The sequence below is a fragment of the Squalius cephalus genome (genome assembly GCF_949319135.1).
Source record: "Squalius cephalus genome assembly, chromosome: 12".
Lineage (NCBI taxonomy): Eukaryota > Metazoa > Chordata > Actinopteri > Cypriniformes > Leuciscidae > Squalius > Squalius cephalus.
The window spans coordinates 5,344,445-5,363,481 of NC_137133.1; the positions used below are offsets into that span (position 1 = coordinate 5,344,445).

Consider the following 19,037-nt stretch of genomic DNA (forward strand, 5'->3'; position numbering starts at 1 on the left):
TAGTGGAACAACAGGCAGTTGTAGAACACAGAACTCCTCTGGTTCCTCAGATGGTGTTATGGAAAAATCCACAGGTCCCCTCGTACTCTTTGCCTTCTCTTCTGTCTGAAAAATGAAACACATGAGGGGCTGATGGTGGGCCTGGCTGTGGCTCAAATGCACCGCAGGTGGAATATCTATGTTATTGTGGAAGAATTCACGCCACGCTCCAAAGTTGCTCTTCATTCCTGAACTGATGTTTGCCGTGGTGAAACTCTAGAGTACAAAGAACAGTGTAACAATTACAGGAGTGCTCATATTGCACTTCATGCTGACGTGAACTCATTCAAACTCTGAGTTGCTGAGTGAGAGGAAGTATTCGCTGTGATGTGTGATGTGCGATGAAAGACAAAGAACTCCCATTATTCATTTTTGTCTGAATTACTGACATTAGAGCAAATACTTGAATAAAAATACTTATAAGGTCTGACCTTTTCTTATAGGACGAAGGTTTAACTTATTTTGGGTAACTAAGCACTGCAGATGTTCTTTTTAAATAGTAAAAGAAGAATTAAGAAATAACAAAAGTGCATTTGTTGTCGGAAACAATGGCTGCTGAAACTTGTAAAGTTTCTGTAAAGTCTGATAATTGGTTTGACCAGTATTTTTTGCAGATATGCTTTTCTTTCACATGGTTATTTAAAAACCATCATCATCATTATTATAATTATATAAGTATTTATTTTAATAAGAATAATAATAAGAATAATAATTATTAATTATTTTATTAATATAGGTAACCAAAATGCATTTATTGAATAATGCATTTTTTCATTATTGTTATGGTTCTGCATTTCAGTTGGAAACATTAAAAAAGGTCATAAAAAAGACAGTCAGTTAATTTGTACTTTCAACACCAACATATTTTTTTTATACCTGCCAGTATGACACCAAAAATATTTTTTAGTTCAAAGTATCCATAATGAATCGAACCGGATAACATTGTGTTACTCCCTCTCTCTTGCATCATCTGATGATAAAACCATTCTCCTCCCGAGATACACCAGTTCAATGATACCTCTAATTCTGCTCAGATGGACAGCAGAAAAACAGATGCAGTGAAGGAGAAGGGGAAAAAAGACAGAAAAAACATCTGGACAGACAGACAATTGCGCAGCAGAGACATTCATCTTATCCACATCCTTGCATGGTCGTCAGACTTGAATTATATTTTAATGCTTTCCATTGGGATGTGTTCCTGTGCCAGAATTATCATCATGTGTGCGTAGACACAAGGAGACAAACATTGTGGCCAACTACATAGAGCAGCATTGCGAGGAGAGTGATGGAATGGGCGAGAGACGAGCAGGCAGGAGAAATGACATGTTGAAACTCATAAAACATAGTCGGGCAAGACTGGGATTAATAAACTCTGTAGGTGCGATGGTAGCATACGACACTGCTGACTCTGTAGGAAAGGTTTTAAAACAACATCCAGCATATGAGCCGATCTATATAGCATTAATGATAATAGATGGCGAAGTGTGGCAAAGAAATCATGCACAATTTATCTGTACAATACAATAACCAAAAATGTATACGGATGAATAGAAAATGATTTTTTTCCCCCCTCCCGTCTCTTGGCTGTGGTGCAGTGTCATTAAATTTGCAAAATTCCATACAGAAAAAAACATCTTGAAAACTCATTAAGTGTCAGTCAAGTCATAGGCTACATGGAAAAATATAAAAGTTGCTCTCATTCACTTAGCCCCACGGCAACAGGATTTCCAAAGGAATATAAAGCATAATGGCTTATTAATACCTTGCATTAAATAATATCCTGAACTGAATCAACAGAACACAGTGTGACGGAACAGGTCTCTCTCTGAACATGCCAACACCTCCCAAATTATGAGTTGAATAAAGAGAAAGCCAGGAGAGTTTAGGCTATACCAACAGCCCTTCCCACCTGCTTAACTCACCAGATGCCCTCAGTAACAAAACATTTCATTGTCCATTTGTCATTGTGTTAATCTGTGCTAATAATTACTTTTAATTAAAGAGTAATCACAATAATTGTAAACATCCCAGTCAACAGCTGTAAGAAATTAAGTTTGACAATTTAAGCCCCATTGTGCCATAAACTAAGCATGTCCCAGAACGCTTTTTTCTCTCTCTTCATTACATAATCATTGCAGAATGGATTTTAGCACTTTATCATTTTCAAGCGTTTATCACTTATCATTTTCATTACAGTAACATCATCAAGAAAGTTTAATTGCAGAATCTTTTCCCCTTTTACAAGTCCCAGAGCAGGACTACGGGTGTGGGACCATCAACCCCCAAACAGAACTGGGAAATTACAAAGATCATTTAGCAACACCACGTTTTGTAATATCAGAAAGCAAAAATGTGGACAACATAATTAAATCACACTATCATACACCATAAAGTTAATTAAGCAATTTATGACACGCTCATAAAGACATTATTAAGTAACTTGTTTCGTTTGAGTCAATAACTAGATTCAAGAAGATTCAATGACTGATTCAATGACTCACTAAAAAGTTTGAGCCTTTTCACTGCGGCTGTATATTTTAGATTTTGAAATGCCTATACTCGGATAGGCCTATAAATGGTCTTTTGCTAGTTTTAAGTTCTTCGGTGGATTGTAGATAAATATTTACCTCGTCCATCGCTTTTAGTTAACTAGTCTATTCTAATAACTATACCTGAAACTATTTAAGTGCTAGTGAGAAACCGCTGCAAACGATTCAGTGTGGGAGTGAACTTTCCGAATGAATCAAACTCAATCACGAACAATTTCAAACCCACCTGACTGATTAGATCAAAAGATTAATCTGACATTACTTCTGATACTAAACAGCTGATAGTAAACACACACGAAATGATTGCTGAAATATTATCAAGGAAAATGATTCTCAGGTCCGAAATACGGCATTTCCCACCATCAAATATGGATTTATCAGTAGTAATTTACTGTGGCTCGTGCCCCAGTAAAAAGAGTCTAGCGACACCCTTGCTTGTTTCATTACTGAATGAATCAGGGTTTTGAACAAATTGGTTGAATATAAGGACTCGCTTGTTGTCACCTACTTTCATTACAATATGTCATGCAAAACTGACAGGCTACACTACTTTAACATACTACTAAATTCTGAATTATAAACCTAGTCATAGCACCTGATTTTAATTTCTGACAGGAATGAAAATGAGGCTGCAGCCTGTAGTGTGTTCATTGTAGCTATATATATTGTTGTTTAACAACATACCAATTGTTCAGCTGACAAACTTTCAGTCGACAAAATCTCTGAAAAAAACTTTAACCTGGAACTCTTTAAAGCAGGATGGATTCTGATTGGCTGTCAATGTTTTTATCCTTCATTAGCTTCAAAAAAGTGATTCCAAGGATATAGTTCCTCTGTGCCATTATCGTTATAGTTGTGTGCTATTCTTTTAAATTTAATAAAAAATATTGTGTAAAAGCCCAAATAAAACTGCACGACACCTGGCTGTTCTCCCTGGTCAATAAGCAAGATGTTCCTCATATATCAGAACGTCCGATCATGGCTGGTCCTGTGATGGATTGGCCACCTGTCAAGGGCGTCTCCCCGCCTTTGGCTTGAAATATGCTGGGATAGGCTCCAACACTCCCCGGTGACCCTAAACAGTGTGGGTATAGAAGATGGATGGATGTTGGACGGACAGATCAAAGCGTGCAGCCTCATCCCAGTACTGACGTATTTAGAGGGACTGCACAGTGCACAACATAAGTGAGACACTTATCAAGGCCACCCTCTGAGTAACTTTAACAATTCATGGATTGCTGTCAAGTCTATGTAAGTATGTATGACCATTCAAAATAAAGGAAACTCTTTCAGTTCTTGAAAGAATGAAGGAAATGGAAAATTACATCCTAATTCATGAAGGTTCAATGACGTTTACCTCATTCTGGTGCTAAAGATTCATATTTTATCATGAGTGTTAACATGAAAATGGGAACATCATTAAGGATCAGTAATTGCATAATAATATGTTCCTTGTAACGCTTTTCCATCTTGCTAAATGTTTGTGTTCCCCTAAGAAACTTTATGTTCGATCACAAAATCACTGAAGTATATTTTTCCTCTTCATATTGTTCCATCACAAAGAACACAAAACAACTGAAATATAATTTATCCTCCTAACTACTTTTTCCCCATTACCCTGTCCACTTAAAGTCTCTGTAATTATCCTATAACAGCACCATATAATTTGCATGAACACAAAAACTCTTAACAAATCAGAAACATTTTCCAATATGCAATGGTTTGTTCAGACAATTGTTAGGCTAGTTGGTTTAACATGATTTATATCAGCCCAGATTTATATAGATTCTGTTTCCAAAGTGTCTGCGCTGAATAAATTCATGGTCACTATACAGCAGCACAGTTGCTAGCACTTTATTTCCTTGTTCCCTATGAACATACTATGCACTTATCATATTTATTGCATTAACCAGGTAATAACTAGGTCCTAACCCTGATCCTACCCCTAAAACTAACCTTAACGCATGTAGTTACCTTATAACCAGTACTTTCTTAAGTACACTACATGTAAGTGCTTAGTGCGCATACTGTAAAATAAAGTCCAACCACACAGTTTCACACCCTCATTAACAGGTTATTGAAGGTTAAAGGCCTCGTTTGGCCTTAGTGGGAAAATGTGGGAAAATGGCTAAAGATGACTATCAGACCATATTACTGTTTTCCATAGCTCGGGGCTCCATTGCACACTGCTCTGTTTCCATATAGCCAAAGGGTTTTTGCTTGCCATTATGCATTTAGTTCAAGTACTTTCCAGACCTGCCATAAATACCAGCTTTTCAAGTATCATGATGGAGTTTTTGTTGAGACTGAGAGGGTTTAGTCAATTCTTTTCTGCTTTTTTAAGGTTTTCATACATGGCACTCATTCAGCATTGTTAAGAATGTTCCCTTTGACTTGTTTAATAATTTAGCTGTTTTTATAATCAGTGTCCAACCAACTCTTTGACCCATTTTGCACTAGTCTAACCGCAAACAGATACTGCTAATTACAAAGCTGCATCTGTAACCTTTATTCAATATAGCAAAGTTCTGTGTATCCATTTATTGTTCATCTTTTTTTTCAATGAAGAGTGGACTGAATGAAAAGAGAAATGAATAAACAAACAATAATACCAAAAGAGACATAAATATTTCTTTTTGAAAGGTTAGTTGTGTACTTTCTCCTGGAATCTCTCGGCTGTGGAGGTTTGGAGCATCTGTTTCTGTCTAAAGATCTGCTGATGGAAAAACCCCTGGCAGGGAGAATCTTTTACAAACAAGCAAACACAAAAGTGAATGTGCAAACATATTCTGTCAAATGTACACACATAGTTAAAACAGAGGAGAGAAACAAAAGCTTTAATGCTGAACTCTGAAACAGATTTTGATATTCACATTGTGTGGCAGAGATACAGCTTTTTGCACAATCCTTCTGGCCCTGATTTTTGTCAGAACTTGTCTAAAAGGAGGTCAGGTGGTGTTAAGAGGTTAAAGTAATTCTAGTCTGCCCTTTGAGCCCATAAATCAAACCTGCATGCTCTTTAACCTCTGATTCTCTGTCAGCTATTTTGAACTGAGCTTCATGGTCTTCAGACCTCAGGGCCAGGTCTGAATTTAGCAATTAACAACTAGGACATGGTATGAGACACTAAGCACTGAGAGACAATTGAGACTCATGACAGAATCACTTAAAGAGCACATAAATACATAAAGACACCTTTTTCATTCCTACAAAAAAGGGCATAAAAACTCCTTGAAACATAAAATATATGTTCCCCCATTATTTTCGACCTTTTCAACAAATGGTCAGTGAAATGCTCTAACATTATCATGCAACAGCAGACATAGATTAATATTAGATAAATTATAAAAGATTGATAAATTTAATAGTGAACCACGTTGTTTATCTGGAAAAACAATAAAAACACTAATCGTAAAACAAATGCTCAGTGAAGGCCAGTGCTTTTGAAGTGCGTTAAGTTTAAGTTAAGTTAAGTTAAGTTAAGTTAAGTTAAGTTTAGTTTAGTTTAAGTTAAGTTATAGTTAAGTTAAAGTTAAAGTTTAGTTAAGTTAAGTTAAGTTAAGTTAAAGTTTAGTTAAGTTAAAGTTTAGTTAAGTTAAGTTAAGTTTAGTTAAGTTAAAGTTTAGTTAAGTTAAGTTAAGGTAAGGTAAGTTTAGTTTAGTTTAAGTTAAGTTAAAGTTTAGTTAAGTTAAAGTTAAGTTTAGTTAAGTTAAAGTTTAGTTAAGTTAAGTTTAGTTAAGTTTAGTTAAGTTTAGTTAAAGTTTAGTTAAAGTTTAGTTAAGTTTAGTTAAGTTTAGTTAAGTTTAGTTAAGTTAAGGTAAGTTTAGTTTAGTTTAGTTAAAGTTTAGTTAAGTTAAAGTTTAGTTAAGTTAAAGTTAAGTTTAGTTAAGTTAAAGTTTAGTTAAGTTAAGTTTAGTTAAGTTTAGTTAAAGTTTAGTTAAGTTTAGTTAAAGTTTAGTTAAGTTTAGTTAAGTTTAGTTAAGTTAAGTTTAGTTTAGTTAAGTTTAGTTAAAGTTTAGTTAAAGTTTAGTTAAGTTTAGTTAAAGTTTAGTTAAGTTAAGTTTAGTTAAGTTTAGTTAAGTTAAAGTTTAGTTAAGTTAAGTTAAAGTTTAGTTAAGTTAAGTTTAGTTAAGTTTAGTTAAGTTTACTAAACTAAACTAAACTAAACTTAACCAAACCAAAAATTCATTATACATGAGGCTTGTTGTTTTTGCAACCATTTAACCAAAATTAGGGAAATAAAATAAAACAATTAAAATAAATATCAAACCAAATGGGTAGCACAACTGCAAATAATATTATTATCTTTTTGCCCATTCAAAATATTTTATATAATTTTTGAGCATCAATGATCAAGTCAAGTCACATTTATTTATATAGTGTTTTATACAATACAGATTGTTTCAAAGCAGCTTGACATTTATAAACAGGAAAATAACAGTGCCGTTGTAAAATTCATCAATTATGAATTAAATTTCAGCTGTAAAGCAGCTCTACAGAGGACAATAGTGTCAGTATTCAGCCCAATTTAGTTCAGCGTTGTTTCAATTCAGTTCAATAACTGTCAATCTCTCAAAGCTAATGAATTATGAAACGAGTTCAATTTAGCTAAGCTAATTGTGTCATAATTAACACCAAAGTACACTATTTTACTGTATTTGTGGAAAGTAAACTCTTAAAACACATCTGACTTTAATGGAAGGGTTGTGCAGTTGTTATTGGAGGATAAAGTGATGTATGGCCATTAGTAACTGGGACAATCGAAGGTGGGGGAAGAGTTGTTTTCTAAGATAGATCAACCCAAACATTTCGACCAACAACAGATGTGTGGAGTGATGGATGGATTCTGAAGCCATGACCTTTCTGTGGAAAAAAGACAAGCGTTGATTAAGTGACAAGTGTTCATGCTGACCTGGACGGTGAATTCTTTCCATTTGTTGTCTCTGTTGTCTTTCTATTGGTTCTTTTAAGCTCCTTGTGCAAACAGAGGGATATTTAGAACCATCTGATGACAAGAATTAGCAAGTGTGCTACGCCTGGGTATAGTACATCACGTCCTGAGTGGAGCTTTCTGTCAGACATGCAGAGTCTCCTCAGACATATTCCAGAACCTCAGCATCTTTCTGACAATAGGCATTTTTTAAAAGCGTTGTAACCTTCAGTGATTCTTCACTCCATGATGCAATAATTTTTTCCATAAAGAGGAGAAGGATCAGCACATCTGCCGAAAAACGGACCCAGATTTCCAATGCACCTTGAAGAAAAATGAAAACAGCTAAATGTAGAAACAGATAATAATTTATTGTGTATGACTTAATATTCCAATATTTTAATAATGTATATCTATATATCTATATCTATATATCTATATATATATATATAAAGTACTATTCTAGGAACAATGCCAATCTGTAAACATTAAAATACTGTTTCAACTGGAACACAAGACATGTTTTAGCATGATTTTACACTGTAAAAAATTCGTTTTTCAAAGTTCAGTTTTACAAGAAATTTAAGTCTATCTAATTCAAACGTTACTTACTGTTTCTATGTAATTAATTGCAAAATTTAAAAGAAATTTCTGAGTGATTTTTTCGAGTTTTATGTGAAAAATTGCTTACTAACCGTTAAACCTTTGTCATATAACACCACTAAAAAAATCTTTAAAATTAAAATTAAATCTGTAAAAATTATTTAAATATATAATGCATTTATAAAATAAAGCTTCACAGTTCTGCTTTTAAGCCCTTCAAAACTTGCCCCATTTGCTTCCATTGTGTCCCCACTGTAACCTTAGTTTCTGATTTGGTTTTTTTTATATGAAGAAAACGAGGCATGTATCAAAATTATGCCACAAATGCTGTCAATTTCAGTTTAATAGCTTCGATAACAGTTAACTGAAGCTGTTCGGTTTATACCTGATGTTTCTCAAACTCAAAGACCTTTTCAGATGGCAATTAAGAGTAATGATGGTTGTTTCTCTGTACCTATTTGTTCCTTTATGCATAGGCCAACTGATCTATCAGTCTGAAATGCGTTGCCTCATGATTTGGCGCTGCAGATCTGTGTTCATTTCAGCTGGCGCTGAGTTCCTCCACCATTGTTCTTGAAAGTTCTATATTCAAACACTGGATTATAAAGCTGGCATTCGGTAAGAATCTACCACCAGAAATGATGAAGGGTATGATATTGCAAAGTCTAGCGGGCTTCTTGTTACCTAACCCTTAAAAAACATGTTGGAAATGAAAGCCCAAATGCTCTTTAAACTCATGAGTCAATTTAAACACAAGAGTTTTATGGCTGTGGTAGACTTGCTATGCTGAAAAATTCTTCATGTGTGATACCATCTGAAAAAATCGGAAGATACTGGTGTTTTCCTTAATTATATAAGCATTTTTGAGAGCCAAAGCATTTTCATGTTAACCATCAGATCACTGAAAACCAGATGTTACACATAAAATCACATTGACCTCTCATGAAAGCCTCTTTTGAACAATGTTGGACGAAGCCTCAAAGTAAAACAATTCAAATTTCCATCTAATTAGCTGGAAAGTTTACCCACAGATCCATCTCCCTCAAAGTAGTGCTTGAACGTGAGTGAATGGAAGTTTGATCCTTTAGGCAGGTGTTTCTCTTTTAGATCTCACCACGTTCACTTCTCTTTGGCAGGGTAAATCTCTTGAACATGTGTATGTTTTATGATGGAGTTCTCTGATGACATGTGAGTGAGAGATAGAAGCTAAGCTGCTTCTCTTGCTTGCAAGGCTGTGTTGCTCAAGAGATTGTTCAATGTTTATGAACTGAGCTTTTTTTTACTGTTCAGTAATTATACATATCTTTCAAGGTGGCAAACTGACTTACAAGAAATGTAGGCTACATTTCTGTTGCGCACACACACAAACACACACAAAAAAGCTCATAAATATTTAAACATTGGCTCACAGACTTTAAATAACACAGCATTGTGTATTAGAAAGGCCTATAGTCTTCACTAAAATCATCTTCATTGTTTTTCCTATTGAAAGTGATGCGATTTAACATCATACCTCGGCCTGCCAGAAAACCTGAGCAACTGATATATCAAGAGAACCCTGATATATTAAAGCAGGGATGTCCAATCCTGCTCCTGGAGGGCCACTGTCCTGCAGAGTTTAGCTCCAACCACAATTAAACACACCTGAACCAGATAATCAAGGTCTTACTAGGCATTCTAGAAACTTCCATGTAGGTGTGTTGAGGCAGGCTAGAGCTAAACTCTGCAGGACAGTGGCCCTCCAGGACTGAGTTTGGACACCCCTGTATTAAAGCATCAGTAGAACACAATTTTAATATTTTATTTTTTCTATAATTTTATCTGTCTTGTGTTTTTTTCATTTACTTCCTGTGTTGATACTGTGAGCACTTTGAATAAGAATGCAATAATAGAAATGGAAACGGTTCACATAAAGGATGTAAATACAATGTGATTAATTGCTATTTCCGGTTAGGTGCCAAGTGGAAGAAGTTGTTTTATGATAAGGCATAAAAAGAGAAACCTGAGGCCCTATACAGCAAAATAGGCACCTAAGATAACACCCAAACAAGCACTCATTCTCTCAGGTCAATGTTTATGAGCAAACTGCAATAACGGATGTGACAATGTGCAGAGTCAAGCAAAGATACAGAAAACCTCTGTTCTTGTCAACCTAAACTGCTAATCTAAATTCAGTTAAAGCACTGGTATGATGAAAGCTTGATTAGGTGGAGAAAGTAAGAAGGACCCTTTATATTAGATGAAAAACTTAAACGTAAAAACTTAAATTAAAATTAGACATGTTATGGCAAATAAGTCAAAGTACTAAAATGACTAAAACTGAAATAAACATTTAACAAAGTTATATAGAACCAATATATATATATATATATATATATTTTAAATGTAGAAGCACATAACAAATTTACTGAAACAAACTAAAATAAGACAAAAAATATAAAAATTAATTTGTTCACTCCTCTATAAACAAGTTTGGTATTGTTTTGGGTTGCAATTCTGGGTCCTGGAACAAAACCAGTTGGGAACCACTGTGCAAGAACAAGTGCTTTACCTTTAATATATTAATGGCTACAGAATGACAACAGTGCTGCCCTACTGACTGAGAAAATTTACAAAGAAGCATGATACTCGCATAATCTCTCACTGATGGTTCCTTTGGTCTTGGAACCCATAAGGAACCATAACGTGTAGTTAAGCAACCACATTATATATGAGAAATGTACTGAATTCCAGAATGAGAAACAACGATTCCTGGAGCTGTTTGGAAAGGAACAATTTATTCAATAGCAATCCCTGGTCTACCACGCAATTGAGCTTTCAGAAATAATAATGGTACACTTTATTTAACGCAAAGAAAACATGGTCCTGTTCCTAACCCAAACCTTCCATTAGAAGCACCATATTGGTAATTGTGGTCGGGCAAACGCGCCTTGTTCATCTATCAACAATAAAAATAGAGAATATGTCGAAAAGAAACACGCCACGGCATGGCTCAAAGAGTCACTGGATCATGTGGAAAAACATTTATTCTGTGCAGAACAGAGACAATAACATCAAGCTGAGGGTCAAAAGATTCATTTTCTGCCTCTGTTATGATTACAGACGAGACATGTTCCCATTTATACGCAACAGTCCTTAATGAAAAGCTATTTTCAGAAATAGCATATTAAAGTCTGAGAGGAACATTTATCCTGCATATCAGTGTAGAAGCAAAAACACTCTGTCAGTGATATGACAAGTGTGGAAAAATCACTGTCAATCATCAAGAGAAGAGAAGCAATATGCATTTCTGTTAGATGGGAGTTTTAAATAAATGCATGCGCAACTATCTTTGATCATGGACATATTTTTTTTCCTGGCAAAGAGAGTGAAAATGAAGTTAGTAAGTACAAGAAAAAGAAATTAAGAGAGCAGGCGGAGGTCGTGTTACTGACAAAAGGCTGTTGGTTTTTGACTTTTTCGACACAATCAATCTATTATGGAAAACACTAAAAGTTTAATTTATATGGTGTGTTAGGAGACCACAAGAAAGATAGAAAAAAAAAAGAGCAGGGCTTAAGAGAAAACAGGAAAAAGGGTCACAACGATCCTGGAAAAAGAGAGGGTGGTGTTAGAAAATGAGCAGCAGACAGATAGGTTGGTAAAAGAGGGAGGGCTGAGCTTGATGAATAGATGTTGGTATTTTCCTTCTTTCCTTCCAGAAGCTGAAGAAACTCGACTCTTGACTGCAAGCCTGTCTACTTTACGAGCCATGGTAGAAGGAAGCAAACTCTGGCACTCTGAATTTAAGAGGCAAAAAGTAGGCCACACCAAAACATGCCAAAAAGACTAGCATTAAAGGGTTTTTCCAATGAGCAGGCAGAATTTGAGGACAAAACGTTTGACATTTCAGCTGCACCTGAACCCTCATGGAAGCCACAACCCGAGCATCTTCTAAAGTGATCAAATGTGTCTCTCACAGTGAATTGATGATGAATGACATCAGGCTTTGGCAGATCACAGGGCTTTAACAAAGTAAAGTCAGTGCCTGAGGACTTCTGGATCAATCTTACACTCAGTTCAATGACTCAGAACCTAATCGTCTTAAGTTACTAATAGCAAATTTCACGTTTCATTAGAAGTGAATTTAATTTGCGCTGAATGCAAGAAATGTCACCGAGAGAAATCGGACTCGAAACAGGTTGAGAGTGGGTGTATGAAACTCAATTTGTGTTCGCCATCCTCATGGGTCGTGTTTTCGGGCTCTAAGTTAATAAATGTTTTAAACTGCACCAAACACATGGACTCAAAGGGAGCCCTCTGGATCAAAAAGCTCAGTCTGGCCAATAACAAAAGGAAAACTGTCAACTGCTAATGCAATATCGCCAAACAGCAAATGCATAAACCTGCAGGAAAACAATAAAATCATTTTACTGGAAGAGACTCTAAAGCCATCACAAGCTTTCTCTGTATTTTCACTTTAAAGGAAATAAAAGAACCGATGAAATGCTTTTCAAAGGACTTGGTCAGAACCTGTCAGAACAATTTGATTAAGATATGAAACAAAAAAGAAACTTGGCCACTATATCTCAAAAGTGCTTGTGCTTTGGACACCTTGTGAATTGCTCTCTCTTAAATTTTCCCTCACGATATAAACGAATGCTGAATTTAGTAATAAAGCACTAATAAAGAACAATTTGATTTCAAAAGCCACATGAGGGCCACTTCTTAAAATCATCTGCCAGTGGGAAAGACAAAACAACTGACAGAAACAATCACCACTACAGTCACGTCACTTTCAGTTTGTGGAAGAATAGTTATGGGAGATCTTTTCACAGCAAAATCCATTCAAGTCTGGTTATCTAGCCATTCTTTCAAAGCCCTCCATATATTTTAGACCTGCTTGTATTTGGCACCCTCTGCTGTTGCTTTAAGAAAACACTTCACGCACACTTAAAACTCTTCCAAATGAAAGGTCTAACAATGTGAAAGCATCTGTTGTGTTTATCAAAAATATATTTGAACAAATCCCAGTCTCACTGCACTGAATGACAAGCTCAACTTTAAAATAATTCAGTTTGATATGATTTATATTAGTAATATAACTTGCATACATTCAATTTGAATATGTTTTATATTATTAATATTTTATAAATGTTATTTAGGGTAAAAATCCATAAAAACAAAACAAAAAACACATCAAAGATTACTTCAGTTCAAATGATCTTTTAATTTGCATGTACTGATAACATAAATGTACACATTCTCGATTTCAACAACAAAAATGCAAGCTACGAGTTACAATGCACAATTCTGTGTGTCAAATGAGCTTGTCAAGAACCATAAAGCCTCTCTAGAGTCTCAGTTAAGTTTGATGGTTGTAATGTGGTCTGGTAATTTGTGCGCTTCGAAGGTATAAATGGACATTGCAATTTATTTCTTTGCAGCTTGGAAACGGTCGCTGACATTCTTCCAGCTCACAACATTCCAGATGGCCTTAACGTAGTCCGGTCTAACGTTCTTGTACTGAAGATAGTATGCATGCTCCCAGACATCTATCCCAAGTAGTGGGACGAGACCTCAAATTTAAGAAGAAAACAGGATATATTAAAGTTCAAAGTCTTTTATAGTTTTAGACAACTCTAAAAACAGCTGATTTCTTTCTCTATGGAGTCTACCAGAATATTGATTTCCCTTTAATGTACACTATGCAACTTTTTTTGTTCAAAATCAACAATTTAATCAATGAGTCAATACATCAATCTTTCTTCCAAAACATGTTTTTAGAGAAGCTAAATCTCGAGAACAGAAGGATTTGAAATGTTGTAAAAGCGAGATGGCGTTTTCATTACCCAATAGGTGAGTACGTTTTTTTTTAATAGATACATTGCCAGATGTAGCTCTCTAAGGCCCCGATCACACCTAACGTGTTTTTTGCAGTGAGAGGTGCCTTTTTTTCAATTGTTTTCCTATGGCAGTGAGCGCTCTGCGTGCTGTTTATGCGCCCCAGGCAGAAAAACAAGCCCCAGGCTTGTCCGAGCAGAAAAAGCGCCCGACGTCATCGTGGTTTTTTCCACTGTCCAATCGAATGAATGGAGAGGCGGGCCTTCCGTTGTCGTGATGAAAGCTACAGTTGCTTTGAACACCTGGAGAGTGCGATGATGGAGGATAAACTTGTGGTGCTCTCGCAGGTTACCAGGAGCTTAACGACTTCACGAACCGTAACTACCACAATGTTAATAGAAAGTAAATAAAGTTAATAAAAGGCTGATTTGATGTTTACTTGACTGACAGGACAGCTGTTTCGGTGGTTGCCTAGCAACATTAAAAAAAGCAGCGCACTGGTCGTTCTGTGTGATGGGGCAGTGCTGTGCGCCTCGCGTTTTCGAACCTGAAAAACGCGTTTGGTGTGATCGGGGCCAAACAGAGTTCATTTTAAAGCATTATCTATTGTGAAGGGTCATTCATCTGCAGACACGCAGAGCCGAAGCACAATCAAAACAATGTTCTTCTGCAAAATGCATAGTTTCTTTTTTTTTTGTTTACCACTAGAGGGCCAAAAATTACATAGTGTACCTTTAAAGGATTAGTTCACTTTCAAAAAAATTTTTGCTGATAATTTACTCACCCCGATGTCATCCAAGATATCCATGTCTTTCTTTCTTCAGTCGAAAGGAAATTGAGGTTTTTGAGGAAAACATTCCAGGATTTTTCTACACAGAATGGACTTCAATGGCAACCAACTATCCCAATGTTCAAAGAAGGTTCAAATGTCCATCTCAATGCAGCTTCAAAATCTCTACACGATCCCAGTCGAGAAATAAGGGTCTTATCTAGCTAAACGATCTGTCATTTTCTAAAAAAAAAAAAAAAAAAAAAAAGTATTATATATATATATATATATATATATATATATATATATATATATATATATATATATATATATATATATATATATATATACTTTTTAACCACAAATGCCCGTCTTGTACCATCTCTGAGATGCGCCACGCATTACGTCATCACGTTGGAAAGGTCAAGAAAAAAATGAAAAAAATAATAAATTAAAACAAAGATATTGGACGATTTTGAAGTTGGAGGAGAAAATGAGATGAAATTTTTCACCCTTTCCTACCTTTTTGAACGGGAGTACACAGACAAATAACTTTGATGACGTGACGCGTGACCTTTCCAACGAGATGACGCAATGCGTGGCACATCTCAGAGATGGTACACGACGAGCATTTGTGGATAAAAAGAATATTGTTTAGCTAGATAAGACCCTTATTTCTCGACTGGGATCATGTAGAGACTTTGAAGCTGCATTGAGATGGACATTTGAACCTTCTTTGAACATTGGTATAGTTGGTTGCAAGTCCATTCTGTGTAGAAAAATCCTGGAATGTTTTCCTCAAAACCCTTAATTTCTTTTCGACTGAAGAAAGAAAGACATGGACATCTTGGATGACATCGTGGTGAGTAAATTATAAGCAATTTTTTTTTGAAAGTGAACTAATCCTTTAAGTAACATATACAACTGTTATATATAGGGATATCCACCACATTTTTAATATAGGAGCAGTCGCAGCCATTTGTAAATTGAATGTGTCTGGCTTCCTGTGTCACATGCTTCCAGTTATTTTTAGCTGTACAAAACAGTTTGAGCTGCTTTATACTGCAAAATGGAATTTCATACCATATTATTTTAATGTATTGTTGTAACTATAAATACACTGATTTGTAGTGCAAATAGTTTTACAATTTACTGCACTTTGATATTCTTCTAGTTATTTACCTATAGCAGCTAATGAATCGGAAGTGTCACATTCACAGAAAACAGCTTACTTCCGCGTTGAAAAATAAGGTGGATATGGTCGACTGTCGTGAATAAATTTGGAGCATTTTATGTGTATACACTGAGGATCTTGTTAAAGGAGAACTCCGGTCAATTTTAACATTGAGCTCATTTTTTTGTAAATTTGGAGTGCTGTCAATACAGAGAACAACGACAAAAATCGGTGTTGCCTACACCGTGTTATCCTCTTTTTAAAATTTGCACCCTGTTGACTTCAATGGGGCAAGTTTTAAACCTGCTTTTAGCCTCTTAACATCCTTGATGTGTCATTACAAGTGCACAGGTCATGTGAGTGATTGCTTCAGAGTGAACACGAGTGAATCTGACTGCAGTAGATGTGACAGATATGAATAAAAGTAATGTTAATTCAGCCAGCGCTTATGATCACGCGCGTGAACTCGACAATCGACTACTTTGGACTTCAACCGAAAACAGGATGTAAATACAGGTATTTGCGCTGGCTTAAATAACATCATTTTTATCCATTTCTTTCACATCTACTGCAGTCAGATTCACTGGTGTTCACTCTGAAGCAATCACTCACATGACCTGTGCACTTGTAATGACACATCAAGGATGTTAAGAGGCTAAAAGCAGGTTTAAATATTGCCCCATTGAAGTCAACAGGGTGCAAATTTTAAAAATAGAATAACTCGGTGTAGGCAACACCGATATTTGTCATTGTTCTCTGTATTGACAGCACTCCAAATTTACAAAAAAATGAGCTCAATGTTAAAATTGACCGGAGTTCTCCTTTAAGAGTGTATGGAAAAAATAGTGTCAACTCTAGGGATTCATACAGTACCAAAATAGATCTATTCTCTACCATTCCTTAAGGAATATTTACCTGTAGTGCCCTGCAAAGGGTCTTGGTTAGGACAAGCAGCAATTCTCAGTCTTCCACTGTCTTTATTAAAGCCCAGCCAGCCCCAGCCTGAGCCCTGAACGGCCACTGTGGCAGCGGACATCATCTCCTTCATCTTCTGAAATGAACCAAAGTCACGCTTAATGGCCTCCAACAGCTCACCTGTAATACGAAAGAAACAAAGGCTTTTCATATACAACAACATACTTCATAAATGAAAGAAATGGCAATATGAATATAAGTTCATCATGTTTGACATCCATTCACGTGTACACATGCACATTAGGACAGTTGTCCGGGGTAAGCTGATTGAAATCTCTCACCCTGTGGTTCTCCTCCACCATTCGGGGACAGATTTGTCCAGAATATGGTATGATTAATATGACCACCACCGTTAAATTTCAATGCAGGCTGAAGGGAGACTTGGGCTGTCACATCACCTGTAACAGCAAGAGCAAACCTGAAGACTTGTTATATGAAATGAAGACAATTCTAAGTCATTAGAACGTAGTAAATGTAAACATTTTTACTGTTATTTTTTCCACTGAACCATTTATGAAAACTATATTGGCCTACTTTGTAAGTGAACCTCAAGTTGTCTGAGGAAGCAGTGTAATTTTAGTATTATTGGTATACTATTAATTAAGATTTTGAATTAGCTTTGGTTTTTATATTTACATTTTAGCTTTTATATTTAAATTTTTAGGTGAAGTTTTTAGATATTTAATGGTAAGTTTTCCATCTAATATTTTATTTTATTTCAGCTTTATTTCAATTAAAGCGATTTTTAATAGTTTTAGTTAACAATAATAATATTTTAATTCTGGAATTTTATTTAGGAAGGTTTTTTTTTCTGATCATCTTTGAGTGACATTTCTTACAACGGCCAGCAACTGAAGAACCAATATCGGGTCCATTTATGATAAAAAGCAATAGCATTTGTACTTACCCTTGGCCAGTGCCTCTTGATATTTCTCCTCAGTGACATTGAGGTTGTTGACATATGTTGCATGGTGCTTGCTGTGGTGCAGCTGCATGATCTCAGCACAGATGTGAGGCTCAAGTGCACCATAGTCATACGGGAGGTCAGGGAGTGTGTGCTTCTGTCTAGAGGACACGGCACCCAAAATAGGGTTCAAGGTGGCAGCGCACCTAGAATGAATAGTAATAAAGAAAGATTATTAAATATTTGTCTATATGAGGGATCCAAGTATTGCAACAACTTCGCAGGGTAACAGTCAAAAATTTTGGATTACTGGGATGAATTGAGTTCACACTGGATTGTTGCTACATGGCAGCAGTCAGGTGACAGAGCAGAGGTTTTTAAAATGGGGTACATGGATTTACAAAATGCGTTTTTAGAGTGCTCAAATTTTTTATAAAATAAGGCTTAGTATTTCCCTCACAGGATACAAATGAGTCCTTACACACACACACACAAAAATTTAATAGAGATCATCAAATGTGGGTGTCCTAGCATCAAATAATATATACTATAACTATATACTATATAAAACTATATACTAATATATATATATATATATATATATATATATATATATATATATATATATATATATATATATTAGTTTGGCAAAGTACTTTGAAGTAGTATTTATATATATATAAAACTGTGTTTTTTTAAATATATGATCTATTTCCACCAAAGCTGCAATGAAGCTGAGCTGATTGAGTGCCTTCTGATAAAGTTCATTAACTTACAAACTGACAAAACAGTTTTGTATGTTTAGTTCAAATAAAATCTAGCTCTACACATAATTAATGGATTAGATAACAAGCTAAGCTGTTGTTTGGCAGCCGATAATACACGTATCAGGCTAAATCAACAAATATCAGGCTATGAAAATGATCTACCATTTCACTGATTAAAATTGCACTCGTAATGTCAGTTACGCAAACTAATAGTATGATGCTGTTAGCTTGGTCGCTCTACCAAAAACATAAAAGTGCGCAGTTTATTGATACCGCTGATTTAATAAACCACACCGTTTATTTAGTTAGCTACACATACAATACGAGAGCTTATTCAGACTTTAGCTTTACCTGCGGGCATATCCGACTCTGCACAGCATAATCTAGTCCGTCATATAACGACACATGCACTGAGCAACGACAGCGAACAACCCTAAACTCGCTCCATTACAACCTGCCCTTGAAATTCAACTTCAACTTGGACTAGAGCGTACCATTATATCA

The 19,037-nt window shown here is 35.5% G+C and overlaps 1 protein-coding gene across 1 annotated transcript; it reads right to left on the minus strand.

Moving 5' to 3' along the window:
• Positions 1-13,526: 13,526 nt before the first annotated feature.
• sod2 (superoxide dismutase 2, mitochondrial) lies at positions 13,527-19,036 on the minus strand. Its single transcript, XM_079888878.1, has 5 exons — positions 18,885-19,036; positions 17,770-17,972; positions 17,144-17,260; positions 16,803-16,982; positions 13,527-13,679 (listed from the first exon to the last, which is right to left on the minus strand). The coding sequence occupies exons 1-5, from the start codon at positions 18,911-18,913 to the stop codon at positions 13,534-13,536; spliced, it is 675 nt and encodes a 224-aa protein (XP_079745004.1). The 5' UTR covers positions 18,914-19,036; the 3' UTR covers positions 13,527-13,533.
• Position 19,037: the final 1 nt, after the last annotated feature.